This window comes from Lithobates pipiens, unplaced genomic scaffold (assembly GCF_037356315.1).
Source record: "Lithobates pipiens isolate NorthernLeopardFrog02 unplaced genomic scaffold, aLitPip1_a1.2 Scaffold_19, whole genome shotgun sequence".
NCBI lineage: Eukaryota > Metazoa > Chordata > Amphibia > Anura > Ranidae > Lithobates > Lithobates pipiens.
Window position 1 is genome coordinate 221268711 of NW_027507764.1, and position 16763 is coordinate 221285473.

General features: G+C 44.8%; 1 protein-coding gene across 1 annotated transcript in view; it reads left to right on the top strand.

Annotated features, from left to right (window-relative positions):
- The window catches only part of LOC143998047 (uncharacterized), a 32554-nt gene that overhangs the window by 10673 nt on the left and 5118 nt on the right, over positions 1–16763 (top strand). The window contains exon 2 of the mRNA XM_077493822.1: positions 12810–13803. Coding sequence (XP_077349948.1) covers positions 12810–13803 — 994 coding nt within the window. The remainder of the gene's footprint in view (positions 1–12809; positions 13804–16763) is intronic.

The window sequence follows — 16763 nt, forward strand, 5'->3', positions numbered from 1 at the left end:
TCTGTGATACCCTGCAATATTCAGCCATACTCAGTGATGCCCTGCAATACCCAGCCATACTCTGCGAATCCCAGCCATACCCAGTGATACTCTACATGCTCAGCCATATTCTGTGATACCCTGCAATACCCAGCCATACTCAGTGATACCCTGCAATACTCGGTGCTTGGCTGTACTCTGTATGTGGCAAGGCTGTGGAAGTCTCACACATGTGGTGTCGCCATACTCAGGAGGAGCAGGAGAATCTATTTTGGGGTGTCATTTTTGGTATGTACATGCTATGTGTTAGAAATATTGTATAAATGGACAACGTTGTGTTAAAAAAAAAAAAAAAAGCATTTTAACCACTTCTGCCCGATGCCCGTCATATGACATCCTTGACTTTGTGCGGGGATATCTGAATGATGCCTGTAGCTACAGGCATCATTCAGATATCAGCTTTTTCAGCTGGCGATTCCCTACACCATAAGAATGATCATTGCGGCTGTTCCGCTGCTTGATCGTTCTTACAAGAGGCGAGAGGGGATGTCATCCACCCTCCCGCCACCCTCTGGTGCTTCTACTGACTCGCCAATACGATCAAACCAGAATCAATTTTTTGTTATTTGTTTTTTATTTCAGGCTTCCCAGCCTAGAGGCTGTAAAGAGGACCTGTCATGCCATATTCCTATTACAAGGGATGTTTACATTCCTTGTAATAGGAATAAAAGTGATCAAAAAAATTTTTGGGGGGAAAACAGTGTCAAACTAAAATAAATAGAAAGGCCAGTATGGTGGCCTGAAATTATGGGAGGAGCCCGGTCGTGTATATAACCCGCCGTCCGCCCATCCTTCCTCGTCGGTTCCAGTGCGCGATACCTGATACGTCAGATATCAAGGGCCAGTAGAAAAGGGGAAAACACTGCGCTATGGTTTGTAAAAAGTGGCCACAACAGCCAAAACAGCCGCCAACACTAATAACAAACAAAGTTCAACAGATGGAATGATAAAAACAGTGTAGCGCTTCAATAATAATAAGTGTAATCAACACAAATTAAAAAAAATAACAGGACAAAGAATCGCACAGAACTAGATGCCTGAAAGTAAAAGTCCAACATAAGGCACTCATTCCACTATGTTGATGGCATAGGAGTGGCCAAACCGTCACATGGAAGGAGAATGGTGTGCTAGACGGATATGTTCATGCAGGTAGACTTGATTGTAACAATAGTAGATAAATACTTCTTACCGGAACAGTTGGACTCACGCAATCATATGACGGCTGAGTCTAGAAGGCTTGGGGTCACAGTCAAGGACCAAAGAGTGTGAAGAGAGAGGTCAGTTGAGCTGGTGATGGAGCTCCAGGCGGTTGTAGACTCAAAGATGGGTCCTTTCAGATGGAACATCAAAGGTCGAAATGGTCAAGCTCAAACGCAGCCCGTTGGACCAATACTCCAGCCTCCCCCGAATGGGGAGGGGGGTGTTTGTGAGGTTTTAAACCAAAACCATAGAAAGAAGGGAAAAGAAAAAAAGGCTCCACATGGTGCGGGTCAAACGATATAAAAACGTTGGTTTGTTGAAGTCAAGAGGTAACAAATGACTTAGTGATCACATAAAAAAACAAAATGAACTTAAAAGCAATGTGGGGTACCAACAGCTCGCCCGACGCGTTTCGACATATGTGTCTTCAACTGGGGCATGTTGGAACCCACCACATTGCTAACAAATATATAGAGAATGAGAGAGAGGTTCCGCCTATCAAGAGGCGGGACATCCAATCTCAGACAACCTCTTAAAGCGACAGTATACAATTCAGTCAAACCAAAGTATACCAATTCAGACACTATAAGCAAATGCAAATAACATCTCAAAATACCACACATGCAGAATGTTAGCTGGGTATTGATGACAATAAGATCTAAAAAATAAATAAAAAATATAAAAATAAGCAACCATGCTCACGCATGGATAACACTAAATAGATTACATTATTCATAGCCTAATCAGATATATGGATGCAACATAATACTAATCACTTATGAAGCATATGTAAGGGACACATCAAGCAATAATACATAAAAGTAACACCTGCATTGTTAGTATACATGAAATACATTAAACATTTACCAGAGACTGTCAGTTTGTATTTGCATAGTTCACAGTCTCATCAGACTTATGAATTGCAAACAGCCCTAGTGCTCATACAGAGCGCATACAAAAAAACACATCCAGTCATGGTACAAACGATCAGATCTGCACTGTCAATTGTACATAAGCTGCACTATACCAACCCAAGAGCAAGCTGATTTGTATATATTATAACAAAAACAGAGCTATGAAATTCTCAGCGGTGATATCTAATAGAGCTCTATCATTAAATGTCTCTTACTTGTTATGCCAGCAATGTGTGACCTGGAGATGTGTATAAGTAATCATGGTGAAACTTGATACGTGATGATCAGTTTAGTAAAGTTTAGATCAGATAATCTAAACTGTCATAACATGAGATGACACAGAAAGGACTGAACCAATCACTAAGTGCGTGTATCATGTGGTTAGATGTGGGAGTGGTTGAGAAAAGCTCAAGTCTGTGAAGTAGGGGCGTGTATATTTGCATATCATTGGGCAAAAGTGTGAGGAGGAGGTATCTTTCAAAGCTTGGCGCCAAATTACTCATTATTATGCGTTCCATGCTGCAAACCACAGCAAACTTTAATGAACGCCTATAGGTGCATGCCGGCGAAGTGGGGCGTGTGCATACGAGCGTCACATATTGCGTATTCGTGCAGAGACTAAATAAACAGAAGGGGGCGTGTGAGATGTGGAGGAAGGAAGAGCCATTCAATCTGGCGCCAACTTCCCACATGGACAGCGTCACACGCCACTGGGCGTGGCCAGCAGCACAAGGGCCAATCCAAGGGTCTATCAATGTACACATGCGCCCTGACTAATGACGTAATTACGTCATGTCATGCGCAGTGATGGATCAAGGGTGGGGGCAACGAGATGATCCCGGGGACTATGGGAGATGTGACGATATCACGTCACATCCAATAATAGAGCCCGACGTAACCGTGGTAACCACGGAAGTGTCACCGCTTTTAAAGGCAAAAGAATACCGCAAATAACGGAACGCAAGTACACAAATATAAAAAAAGAAAAATATCACTAAACAGTCAGATTATACTTCTTACTGTGAAAATTTTGCCACTAATAGCCAAAGGTTATGTGAAGTGGAAAATTGGGAATAATCGCATGGGTCAGATGTAAAGCGCCCAAATTGCGCACATATTGACCTGAAAGATATAAATTTAAATTTTGAGGTACCAGAAACCCAAAAAGAAGGACCTTAAAATATAATGGAAATGGCATATTCTCAACTAATGCCAAAAGTGAAGTTGGACATAAAAGTGAGAATGTGATAGGAACTCGATCCCAGATCCCACATGATCTAGAAAAATGCGTAATAAACGCATATAACCAGATTCAAGCAGAGATCTGAAAGGGAGATATGTGAAAGAAAAAAATTTTTTTTTTTTTTTTTTTTTTTTTTTTTGTAAGAAAAAATATATGATGGGGACGCAAGGTGTGTACAGTGAATTGAGAACTGTGTCACAGAGAGCGCGGATTTAGGAAGTGAAAGTGAAAAGTAAAGTGCCCGATGAATGGATAATAAGTACATTGGTGTATAATACCGAGGAAAAAGAAGGACTAAAGGAGTAGTTAGGAGTATAAAACAAATCAATGATAAAAATGATAATATATGGCACTAGTGATCCATAATAAGATGGATTAGGCCTGATTAATAAAGCTATTAATGTCCCAATCTGTGTTCATGCCAAAGGGGGAGTAACACCTCAATTCATAGATCCAAAATGTCTCGAGACGCGAAACCCCCCTCAGGCATGAGTCTCCCCTCCAGTTTGGGACAAATTTGTCAATGATTTGAAAACGGGTGCCCGTAGGATCTCTGTTGTGTTTTTCAAGATAATGTCTCGGAACAGGGTGTTTATCGCACCCTTTTTTGATTTTACTAAGATGTTCGTTGACTCTAATGGAGAAATTACGAATAGTGCGACCAACATATTGTTGGTTGCAAGGACAGGTGATCAAATAAACAATGTACCTCGTGACACAAGTGGTAAAGTGTTTCATGAGGTATCTACGTGCAGTGGATGAAGATGTAAAGGAGTCACTTTTGCCCTTACCCAGCATATTATGTAGGCAGACATTGCATTTTCTGCAGGGAAAGTAACCCTTACTCTGGGGGAAAAATTGTATTGATTTAGGGATATCTATTACATTAGGAGCGATATCATTTTGTATGGATCGAGCTCCCCTGTAGATAGTTCCAGCTTTATTTGGAATCATTCCACCCAAAATTTTGTCACTTTGTAGTACCTTCCAGTGCCTGTTAATAATTCGCTTTATGTCATTGTGTTGTGTGGAGAAAGTTGTAAAGAAAGACCATTTATATTTATCACTTGTTACTGTTTTGACTTTTTTTTTTTTTTTTTACTGTTTTGACTTTTTTCTGTGTAAGAGAGGCCCTGTCGGTGTGTAAAGCTGCCTGGATCTCGACATCAAGAGTACGTGGATCATAACCCTTGTCCAAGAACCTCTTACGGATGGTGTAAGATTGGGAAATATAGTCACTGACATTTGTGCAGTTGCGCCTGAGCCTGAGAAACTGACTGCGTGGGATGGAATTAAGCCATTGACGATGATGGCAGCTGTCAACAGGAATATAACCATTCCGATCCGTTGGTTTGAAGAAAGTCTTCAGGACCAGGCGTTTCTGCACTATAGTAACCTCTAAGTCAAGAAAGTGGATGTTAGTTGTACTGGCCTCAAAGGTCAGCTGAATGCCACGATCATTGGCATTGAGGGTTGCCATGAAGGAGTCAAGAGAGGGCCGGCTGCCCCTCCATAGGAGGAGGATGTCGTCTATATACCTAGCCCACAGCACCAGTTCAGGCCTGTTAAGGGCATAGACGACATCCTCCTCCCACTGGGCCATAAACAGATTGGCCAGGCTGGGTGCATATTTGGCCCCCATGGCGACCCCTCTGTTCTGGGTATAAAAGGTACCCTGGAACCAGAAATAATTATGAGACATAGCGAACTCTAATAGCTGCATAAGGAAATTCCTGTGTATCACAGGAAGTGTAGAATCCCTGGAAAGAAACAATTCAGCAGCTCTAAGGCCTAAATCTTGTGGAATACAAGTATATAGTGCAGAAACATCTGCTGTAACAAGAATAAGATCATCATGGTACTCAATATTCTCAAGTAGTCGAATAGTATCACATGTATCCTGTAAGTAGGAAGGTATATTCCTTACTAGGGGCTGTAAATAGGAATCTATATATTTCCCTATTCGCGAGGTGATGGAATTTATACCACTCACAATAGGGCGGCCAGGTGGATTGGCAGAGTCCTTATGTATCTTAGGAAGTTGGTATATTGTCGGAATGCGTGGAGCCAGTGGGATCATAAATTCTCTTTCTTTCTTATTTAGAATATTCAGAGAAAAACCTTCGTCTATGATCTGTATAAGTGTTTTTTTGTATTTAAGGGTAGGGTCACCTGGTAGAGGGCTATAAGTAGTGACATCGCTCAATAATCTATTCATTTCCCCTATGTAACGAGATTTGTCTAAGACCACTATACCCCCCCCTTTGTCTGCAGGGCGAATGATGAGATTTTTCCTTTCACATAAAGATTTAAGGCCCTGTGCTATAGAAGGGTCTTGATGTGTCCTTTTTATGGGTAACTGGTCTAAATCGTTTAAAACGAGATTTTTAAAAACATTAATAGATGGAGGTAAGATACCTGGGTTGAACAAAGATGGATTGCTCAAACCAGAGTGTCTAACTGATGTAGGATGAGAAATTTTATTGGTTACACTTGGAAGGGACAAAAAGTGTCTCTGGATGTGTAGCTTACGGATGAACTTATGCACATCAATGAATGTGTTAAATTTGTTGAGTTTTCTAGGTGGGACGAATTTAAGGCCCTTATCTAGAATACTTTTTTCACTTGCTGATAATATTGCTGTGCTTAAATTAAAAATGCCCGCACCTACTGTGTCCTTTTTCTTTTTGTGCTGGATGCGCCTCCCCCCTCTGGTGCCTCGTTTGGTTTTTGGTTTCCTCCACGTATGGGGGTATCCCTGTGAAAATCCTGATAATAAGGGGGCCCTGATGGATGATTGCGGTTATATGGGGGTCTAAACGGAGGTTCATCATTGTAAGTCATGTAAGGAGGAGGGTCGCGTTGAGAATCAAAATGGTCCTCTTCCCTAAGGGGTAGATAACGATTATAAGTGCGAATTGGAGTACTATGTGAGTAGTCCTCCCTACTGTGACCATAATTGTCATCCCTCCGATTTCTACTATATTCACGGGAAGTGTATTGGTGACCACCATTGTTATTTCCATGATGTCTATCTGGGCCATAACCCTGATTATTTCTCCCTTTACCCTTATGCCAAGGTTTAGAGCCTTTCCCTTGGAGGTTGGGGTATTGGGCTTGGGCAGGGGATCTATATGCATAGTTATTTGTTCTAGGAGGTCCGCTGGGCCTAGGCGGGGGTGGGGGAGGTTCATATGTTAACCTTCTTTCGGTCTCCATAGCCTCGGGTTGCATAATATCTGATGGCGGATCATTACCCGGTTCTGAACCAATTTTTTTCTGCCAATTAAAAACAGCATTGGATTTATAATCGTTAACATCACGATTATACTTTTTTTGTTTTTTAGTACGTTGATCTTTTTCCTCTTTCTCCAGATGGTTTCTTAGATTGGAGGATAACGTATTATACTCTGGTGTACCCAATGCTGGTATAAGTTTTTCTTTGATATCTTTGATTTCTTTGTCAATGAGGGGTAGCCTGGCCTGCTTCTTATCTATCAAGAAATTTAACAATTTAATACCCATCTCATTGAAGAAGATGAACCAGGCATCAAACTCAACCTCCCCCTGTTGAGGATGTATGTCCCAACGTAAACCACGAGGGACCATTTTCTCTTTAATATATTGCCTCAAGAAGGCGATGTCCCATTGAAGGTGAACTTCTGAGACCATCACGTTCTTGAGTCTGGTGAAGAGACCACTAACTTCAGTATTAGTGGAGTTAGATGTAAACACACCATCAGTGTTGAAGGATCTAGAGGTCCTATATTCAAAGATATCCATTGTGTACGAAAAACAATATTGCCAAAAATTATATAGAGAGCAACAAAACTGAAAACGAAAAGAAGCTGCAGTGGATAATAAGTCACAAAGGTAAGTAGAAAAGGGGAAAACACTGCGCTATGGTTTGTAAAAAGTGGCCACAACAGCCAAAACAGCCGCCAACACTAATAACAAACAAAGTTCAACAGATGGAATGATAAAAACAGTGTAGCGCTTCAATAATAATAAGTGTAATCAACACAAATTAAAAAAAATAACAGGACAAAGAATCGCACAGAACTAGATGCCTGAAAGTAAAAGTCCAACATAAGGCACTCATTCCACTATGTTGATGGCATAGGAGTGGCCAAACCGTCACATGGAAGGAGAATGGTGTGCTAGACGGATATGTTCATGCAGGTAGACTTGATTGTAACAATAGTAGATAAATACTTCTTACCGGAACAGTTGGACTCACGCAATCATAATTACGTCATTAGTCAGGGCGCATGTGTACATTGATAGACCCTTGGATTGGCCCTTGTGCTGCTGGCCACGCCCAGTGGCGTGTGACGCTGTCCATGTGGGAAGTTGGCGCCAGATTGAATGGCTCTTCCTTCCTCCACATCTCACACGCCCCCTTCTGTTTATTTAGTCTCTGCACGAATACGCAATATGTGACGCTCGTATGCACACGCCCCACTTCGCCGGCATGCACCTATAGGCGTTCATTAAAGTTTGCTGTGGTTTGCAGCATGGAACGCATAATAATGAGTAATTTGGCGCCAAGCTTTGAAAGATACCTCCTCCTCACACTTTTGCCCAATGATATGCAAATATACACGCCCCTACTTCACAGACTTGAGCTTTTCTCAACCACTCCCACATCTAACCACATGATACACGCACTTAGTGATTGGTTCAGTCCTTTCTGTGTCATCTCATGTTATGACAGTTTAGATTATCTGATCTAAACTTTACTAAACTGATCATCACGTATCAAGTTTCACCATGATTACTTATACACATCTCCAGGTCACACATTGCTGGCATAACAAGTAAGAGACATTTAATGATAGAGCTCTATTAGATATCACCGCTGAGAATTTCATAGCTCTGTTTTTGTTATAATATATACAAATCAGCTTGCTCTTGGGTTGGTATAGTGCAGCTTATGTACAATTGACAGTGCAGATCTGATCGTTTGTACCATGACTGGATGTGTTTTTTTGTATGCGCTCTGTATGAGCACTAGGGCTGTTTGCAATTCATAAGTCTGATGAGACTGTGAACTATGCAAATACAAACTGACAGTCTCTGGTAAATGTTTAATGTATTTCATGTATACTAACAATGCAGGTGTTACTTTTATGTATTATTGCTTGATGTGTCCCTTACATATGCTTCATAAGTGATTAGTATTATGTTGCATCCATATATCTGATTAGGCTATGAATAATGTAATCTATTTAGTGTTATCCATGCGTGAGCATGGTTGCTTATTTTTATATTTTTTATTTATTTTTTAGATCTTATTGTCATCAATACCCAGCTAACATTCTGCATGTGTGGTATTTTGAGATGTTATTTGCATTTGCTTATAGTGTCTGAATTGGTATACTTTGGTTTGACTGAATTGTATACTGTCGCTTTAAGAGGTTGTCTGAGATTGGATGTCCCGCCTCTTGATAGGCGGAACCTCTCTCTCATTCTCTATATATTTGTTAGCAATGTGGTGGGTTCCAACATGCCCCAGTTGAAGACACATATGTCGAAACGCGTCGGGCGAGCTGTTGGTACCCCACATTGCTTTTAAGTTCATTTTGTTTTTTTATGTGATCACTAAGTCATTTGTTACCTCTTGACTTCAACAAACCAACGTTTTTATATCGTTTGACCCGCACCATGTGGAGCCTTTTTTTCTTTTCCCTTCTTTCTATGGTTTTGGTTTAAAACCTCACAAACACCCCCCTCCCCATTCGGGGGAGGCTGGAGTATTGGTCCAACGGGCTGCGTTTGAGCTTGACCATTTCGACCTTTGATGTTCCATCTGAAAGGACCCATCTTTGAGTCTACAACCGCCTGGAGCTCCATCACCAGCTCAACTGACCTCTCTCTTCACACTCTTTGGTCCTTGACTGTGACCCCAAGCCTTCTAGACTCAGCCGTCATATGATTGCGTGAGTCCAACTGTTCCGGTAAGAAGTATTTATCTACTATTGTTACAATCAAGTCTACCTGCATGAACATATCCGTCTAGCACACCATTCTCCTTCCATGTGACGGTTTGGCCACTCCTATGCCATCAACATAGTGGAATGAGTGCCTTATGTTGGACTTTTACTTTCAGGCATCTAGTTCTGTGCGATTCTTTGTCCTGTTATTTTTTTTAATTTGTGTTGATTACACTTATTATTATTGAAGCGCTACACTGTTTTTATCATTCCAAAGATATCAAGGGCCGACTATCCAGACCAGACGCAGTGAGCCCGTTCGTGAGTTCCCGCCTTGTTCGTCTCCGTCTTGACCATCTTCCCGTTCATCAGCGTCCGTGGGTTTCGCCGTCGGAGTGTCCTCTTGCCATCGTATTTGTCGTCACACGTCGGGCCGGCTGTCGCAGGTAGGGCTTCGGCACCCCCTTTTATGTATTACAAATGCAAACATTCCCTGAACTCACGAACCGCTCAAATGTTTTATTGTGGCTCTCGTACGCATGTCACGGTTTCTACTTTCGATGTAGTCGTTATCATCTTCGGTCTATCACGCCACGTCAGGCGATTCGTTCGCAGGTACATTCAGAACCGTTCGGCTCCATTCTAGTATCGGTCGAATCGTTCGACTCACAGCCGACTGCTTGTTGCGACAAAAGCAAGCAGCCCGCACGTATTGGTTGGTCTGCCCCAGTTCGACATGTCTCAGTGTCGGTCGAATCGTTCGACTCACAGCCGACTGCTTGTTACGACAAAAGCAAGCAGCCCGCACGTATTGGTTGGTCTGCCCCAGTTCGACATGTTTCATCATTCATACAGTTGTGTTGTGTATCTCATGTTGTCTCGTTCAAATCATTTCAGTCCTACTCATTTCTACCGTTTCAAAGTCATTTCTGTCACTAGCCGCGCTCCGGCGCGAATCTTGTCGCACCTCCGGTGCACCGATTCGCTTTGAAGTGCCCCAGGGTTCGGCCTCATTTCTGTACATGCTCCAGAGACTGAGTCACTCGCAGGATCACGCACGGTCCCTGATTCTTGTCTTTGTCATGGCATACCATTTCTGTCACTTATTACGCTCCAAGGCGAATCCTGTCGCATTCTTCTATGCACCAATTCGTCCTGGTGTGCCCAGCTGCTACGCCTCATTTCAGTACATGCTCCAGAGACGGATTCGTTGTAACCTACAGTCCAGTCGTTGAATCCTGTTTCTGTCATGGGATATCATTTCTGTCACTTATTACACTCCAGTTCAAATCCTGTCGCTTTTTATGCACCGATTCGTTCTGGTGTGCCCAGCTGCTACGCCTCATTTCAGTACATGCTCCAGAGTCGGATTCTTTGTTGTTACCGTCAGTCCAGTTGTGGAATCTTGTCTCTGTCATGGGATATCATTTCTGTCACTTATTACGCTCCGATTCGAATCCTGTTGCATTTATTTATGCACCGATTCGTCCCGGTGTGCCCAGCTGCTACGCCTCATTTCAGTACATGCTCCAAAGACGGGATTCATCTGTTAGGTTCATGGGCTTGCCTTCTGATTCCAGTCTTTGTCATGGGTTTCATTTCATTTTCACCTATCACGTTCCGGTACGAATAGTCACATTCGTGGACCAAATTCGTCCCGGCGTGCCCCAGGATTGGCCTCATTTCAGTACATGCTCCAGAATCCGTTTCGTGCTCGGTCGCAAGTTCGTGGCATGGCGATTCGGATCTCTGTCATGGCAGATTCACTCATTTCACGGTCACTCATCGCTTCCCGCTTCTAGTCCAGTTGATTCTTCAACGTTGGATTTTATCGGGGGGCCCTTGCTCGTCAGCCTCATTCGCTATGGAGTGGAAAAAAAATAAATAATAATAATTAAAGGGGGAAAGCAAAGGGAGGAGGAGATTTCATTTGTTTCTTTCATTTTGTCGTTTCATCTCATGTCTAAATCTCACCTCCACTGTTAGCTAGCCGTTCGTCAGGTGGGAGTCTCAAACAAAACTTCACCTTCATCTCCTCAGGTCAGTCGAGTTCAGTAGGTCCAGCCTGCACCTGGTCGGACGGTGCCTCCTTAGGTAAGCATATCTTCTGGCAGGAGATGCTCTTCAGCACGATCATCCTTCTTTAGGAAAAAAAAAAAAAAAAAAAGGGGGAGAAGGAAAATGTATTTTCTTTAGGAGTCTCCAACCAGTTGTAATCCATGTCACCCCTATAGGTCCATATTAAGAGAAAACCCGGATCAGAGGACTTATAGCCTCGCCAGACCCGCATTCTGCCACCATGTCCCAGACTGGCAGCGAGGACCTCACGGCTCCATTATCTCCATCTGTTGTCTCAGAGAATGGCAGCCAAAGGGCCTTCAGAGCGTGGACCATTCCCAGGCTCACAGCCGAGCTAAGACGCAGGGGCGTGCCCTTTCCAGCAACAGCCAGAAAGGCCGAGCTTTTCAGGCTCCTGTTTCCTCCCCCTGCGGTGGTTGAGGCTTCTGCCCAGCAGGCCTCCCTGGGCTCCATCGCCTCCTCAATCTCACAGCTTCACACCCTGGTGTCGTCCCTCACAACATTAATGTCAGAACTGCAGAATCGAGTGGCCCTCCTCGAGACCCACCCCGCCGTTCCTCTGCCAGTACCAGCATCCGAGCCAGTTGTTAATCCTTCCGCAGGTATCTCCGGGTGTGCACCAATAGTGTACCCATCCCATCTGGTGTCAGCTAACATCAGGAAGGACATCTTAGAGGGCAAAGACGTCAATTTGGCTTCTCTCCTCATCTCTATTCATGAGCTGGCAGAGAACAAGGCGTATACTTGGGGGGACGTTTCAGTGGTCCTCAAAGCCAAGGATTCCAGACTGGACAGGAAACTCTCTATCACCGAGTTTACCTTGGCTTTCGGCATGATGAGGGACATCATTTGCTCAGCTTCCCCTGGCAGGAGGGAGGAGCTGGATCGGTACCTCCATGTGGTAGTTGACCTGGGTTACAAGTACGGCGGGTTTTCATTCTATGATTACCACCGCTCCTTCTCTGCTAAAGCAGCTGCCAGGCTCTCCCAGTTCCAGACACCAACGGACTGGAGCAACATGGATACCGAGCTGTTCTGCCGCCACTTCGCGGGGCTACGGTCCCCTCTGTGTGCGATCTGCCAGTCAGCAACTCATACTTCAGCTTGGTGCGCTAGCTCAGTGGCAGCCCCGCCCTTAGACGGTCCATCTACCTCGAGTGCCGCTCAGGGCCTACAGGCACCGGCACGCCTGCCACAGACCGATAAGCTTGGGCGCCCAGTCAAAACCATGGGCGGTGCACCAATCTGTAACAATTACAACAGTGGGTCGTGCAATTTTAGCCAGTGTAGGCTGCTCCATGTGTGCACCCAGTGTCATAGAGCTCACCCCCGGCTGATGTGTGAGCTCAAGCCGCTCAAGAGGTCCTGACTATCCCGGCTCAATGTTTCATGGCTTAGTGCCTACCTCACCAGTCATCCTACCCCCTCACTATCCACCTTCCTCGTCCAGGGCTTCACGCATGGTTTTCATACTGGACTTGTCTCTCTCCCTCACATCACGCACGAATGCCAGAACCTACGGTCGGCAGCCACGGATGAACAAGCCATTGACCTACTGCTGCAATCTGAGCTAGACCAGGACTTTGTCATCGGCCCTTTCGTACAGCCCCCATTTAACACCTGGCGAGTCAGCCCTATTGGGCTTGTCAAGGGCAAGTTCTCTAATAAACTCCGATTGGTTTATGATTTGTCAGCGCCTCATTCCTCCACGGTCCCCAGCCTCAATTCCCTTATCCCCTCTGAGGAGTTCTCCCTTAAATATGCATCGGTAGACATGGCCATCCAGGTCATTCTTAAAACAGGCACAGGTACCTGGCTTTCCAAGGCCGACATCTCAAACGCCTTCAAGCTTCTTCCCATCCATCCATCCCTCTGGTGCTGGCATGGCATTAAGTGGAGGCAGCGGTACTACTTCGCCACTAAACTCACGTTCGGATCCAAGAGTAGTCCCTGGCTCTTCGACACTTTTGCGCAGGCTCTCGCATGGATCTTGCTGCACGTAGCCCAGTGTCAGGAAGTCATTCATTATCTGGATGACTTCCTGCTAATAGAGTCACCCGGCTCTCCTCCACAAGATCTGGGTAAGTTGAGGGCAGTCTTCAATAATCTTAACGTCCCCATTGCCGAGCATAAGGTGGAGGGGCCATCGCAGGCCATTACCTTTCTCGGGGTCAGCCTAGACACTAACACTATGCAGGCCAGCCTTCCCCCGGATAAACTGACCCGCATCAGGACGGTCCTGAGGGACTTCACCCGTGCCAGGACTTGTACCAAGAGACAGCTTCAATCCCTTCTGGGCATGCTTAACTTTGCCATGCGCATCATCCCTCAGGGGCGCTCGTTCGTGTCACGCCTGTTAGCCTTACTGTCCCACTCTCAGGACCCGGAGCAAGTACTCAGCCTGGATTCCACAGCTATAGCAGACCTTGCCATGTGGGAGGAATTCCTATCTTCCTGGAATGGAGTGTCCCTGTTCGTCCCCTCCGTGTCCTCCCTTTCACCTCGGGTGGCAACCGACGCGGCGGCCTCCACGGGCTTTGCGGCAATCTTTGGCAACCTTTGGCTCGCAGCCCCCTGGCCTCCCCAGATACTGGCTATTCCTGGCTTCACTGAGACGTCCTCCCTGTTCGAGTTATATCCCATTGTAGCCACTGCACACACGTGGGGCCGCAGCTGGTCGGGCCAGACGGTGGTTTTTTCTACAGATAACCTGGCCACTGCAGAGATCATTAATAAAGGCAGGTCCAGGTCTCTACAGATTATGTCCTTCCTGCGGCGACTGACCCAGCTCTCATTGTTGTTTCAGTTCAACCTTCATTGTTCCTTTGTCCCCGGTAAATTTAATCAGGCAGCGGATGCCCTCTCCCGCTTTAACTTTGTTTCGTTTTTTGACCAGGTGCCCGGAGCCGGACCAACATCAGCGGCTATCCCGGACTGGTCTCAACTGACCTTGGATTAGCCCCACACCTCTCAGCAGCAACTCAACTCATTGATCTCTCCCTCTCAAACAATACCCGCAAGGCCTATCAATCAGCCTGGAGGGCCTTTAGCCGCTTCGCATCGCCTCACAGCACAGAGTCCTCCCGGGTCAAACAAGTCCTTGCCTTCATTTCTTACTGCCATTCGGAGTTGGCATTGTCTTTTAATACGATCCGGTTGTACTTGGCCGGGGTACAACATTTCACGTCCCTTCAGGACCCTACTAAGCCCTTCTTGTTCACTTACCACGCCGTCCGGGCTCTCATGCGCGGCATTCAGAAGCGTCGGCCGGTGTCCAGCACCAAACGGCTGCCTATCACAGGTGAAGTGTTCAGGGACATGTCAGATATTCTGGCCTCTTCACCTTTCGGTCTCCACGTTAGTGTCGTCCTGCAAGCAGCCATACATCTGGCCTTCTACGGCTTCTTGCGACCAGGCGAGTTTACCTGCAGTAGCCCCTCGGCACGCATGCTGTGCAAGCACCATCTAATCAGGTTCGAGGACCACTTCATCCTACATTTAGCGGTTTCCAAGACACAGCAGCTTGGATCAGGCACGGACATTCACTTCTATAAAACCTACAACCGCTGGTGCCCGGTCACTGTTCTCACCCGCTTGTTGACCCTTTTGGCCGATCAACCAGGGACTGGCCCGCTTCTGCCCTTCCACACGAAACCTCTCAACGCAGCCCAGTTCATGGAACATGTCAGGATACTCCTGGGCATCCTTCACCTCAATCCTGCCCACTACTCTGGACATTCATTTCGTATCGGGGCAGCTTCGACGGCCTCCCGCCAAGGGGTCCCGGTCCATATTATCAAAAAGTTGGGTAGATGGAAATCCTCCTGTTTTGCCCGTTACATACCCAATCCGCAAGTAGAGATGGCCCAGGCCTTTGTCAAACTCACCCAGTAACAGTCTTGGTTTAATAAAATGTATTCCCTACCTGAGTGTTTTGCCCCCTTATTTTGGTATACCAGGGCACACTTTCAGGTCCATTTCAAGTAAGCGAGTTTATGTTATCCTTGTTTGTCATCCTTATCCGTATCGGTCAGAGGGCTCTACACCATAAATAGAAAGGCCAGTATGGTGGCCTGAAATTATGGGAGGAGCCCGGTCGTGTATATAACCCGCCGTCCGCCCATCCTTCCTCGTCGGTTCCAGTGCGCGATACCCGCCCACCCGCCCTTTTATCAGGGCTTCTCTCCAGCATACTCCTCATGGGAGTACTCATTTCATCATTTCATATTCATTTCATTTTGAGGTATGCCCCCTTATTTTGGTATACCGTACGTTAGACCAGGGCACACTTTCAGGTCCATTTCAAGTAAGCGAGTTTATGTTATCCTTGTTTGTCATCCTTATCCGTATCGGTCAGAGGGCTCTACACCATAAATAAAGTAAAATTAACAATATTAAAAATATTTTTTTTTAAAGCGCCCCTGTTCCCATGTGCTCACATGCAGAAGTGAACGCATATGTAAGTCCCACCCTCTGTAACTAAAAACATGTAACCAGTAAAAAAATGTAAAGCGTCGCCTATGAGGATTTTTAAGTAGCGACATTTGGCGCCATTCCATGAGTGTGTGCAATTTTGAAGGATGACATGTTAGATATCTATTTACTCGGCGTAACTTCATCTTTCACATTATGCAAAAACATAGGGCTAACTTTACTGTTAAAGCACAAAAAGCGTTCGAAAAATTGCTGCGCAAATACTGTGCGAGATAAAAAGTTACAATGACCACCATTGTATTCTCTAGGGTCTTTGCTAAAAAAAACATATATAATGTTTTGGGGTTCTATGTAATTTTCTAGCAAATGATGATTTTTATATGTAGGAGAGAAATGTCAGAATTGGCCTGGGTGCTCCATAACGCCTGATGATACTCCTTGCATGTTGGGCCTCTGTATGTGGCCACACTATGTAAAAGTCTCACACATGTGGTATCGCCATGCTCGGGAGTAATAGCAGAATGTGTTTTTGGGTGTAATTTGTGGTATGCATATACTGTGTGTGAGAAATAAACTGATAATTTGACAATTTTGTGAAAAAAAAAGGAAAAAAAATCTTGATTTTGCAAAGAATTGTGGGAAAAAATGACAACTTCAAAAAACTCACAATGCCTCTTACTAAATACCTTGGAATGTCTTATTTCCAAAAAGGGGTCATTTGGGGGTATTTGTACTTTTCTAGAATGTTAGGGTCTCAAGAAATGAGATAGGCCATCAGTACTTCAGATGTGATCAATTTTCAGATATTAGCCCCATAGCTTGTGGACTCTATAAATTTCACAAAGACCAAATAATATATACCAATTTGTACTTATTTTTACCAAAGATATGTAGTAGTATAAATTTTGGCCTAAATGT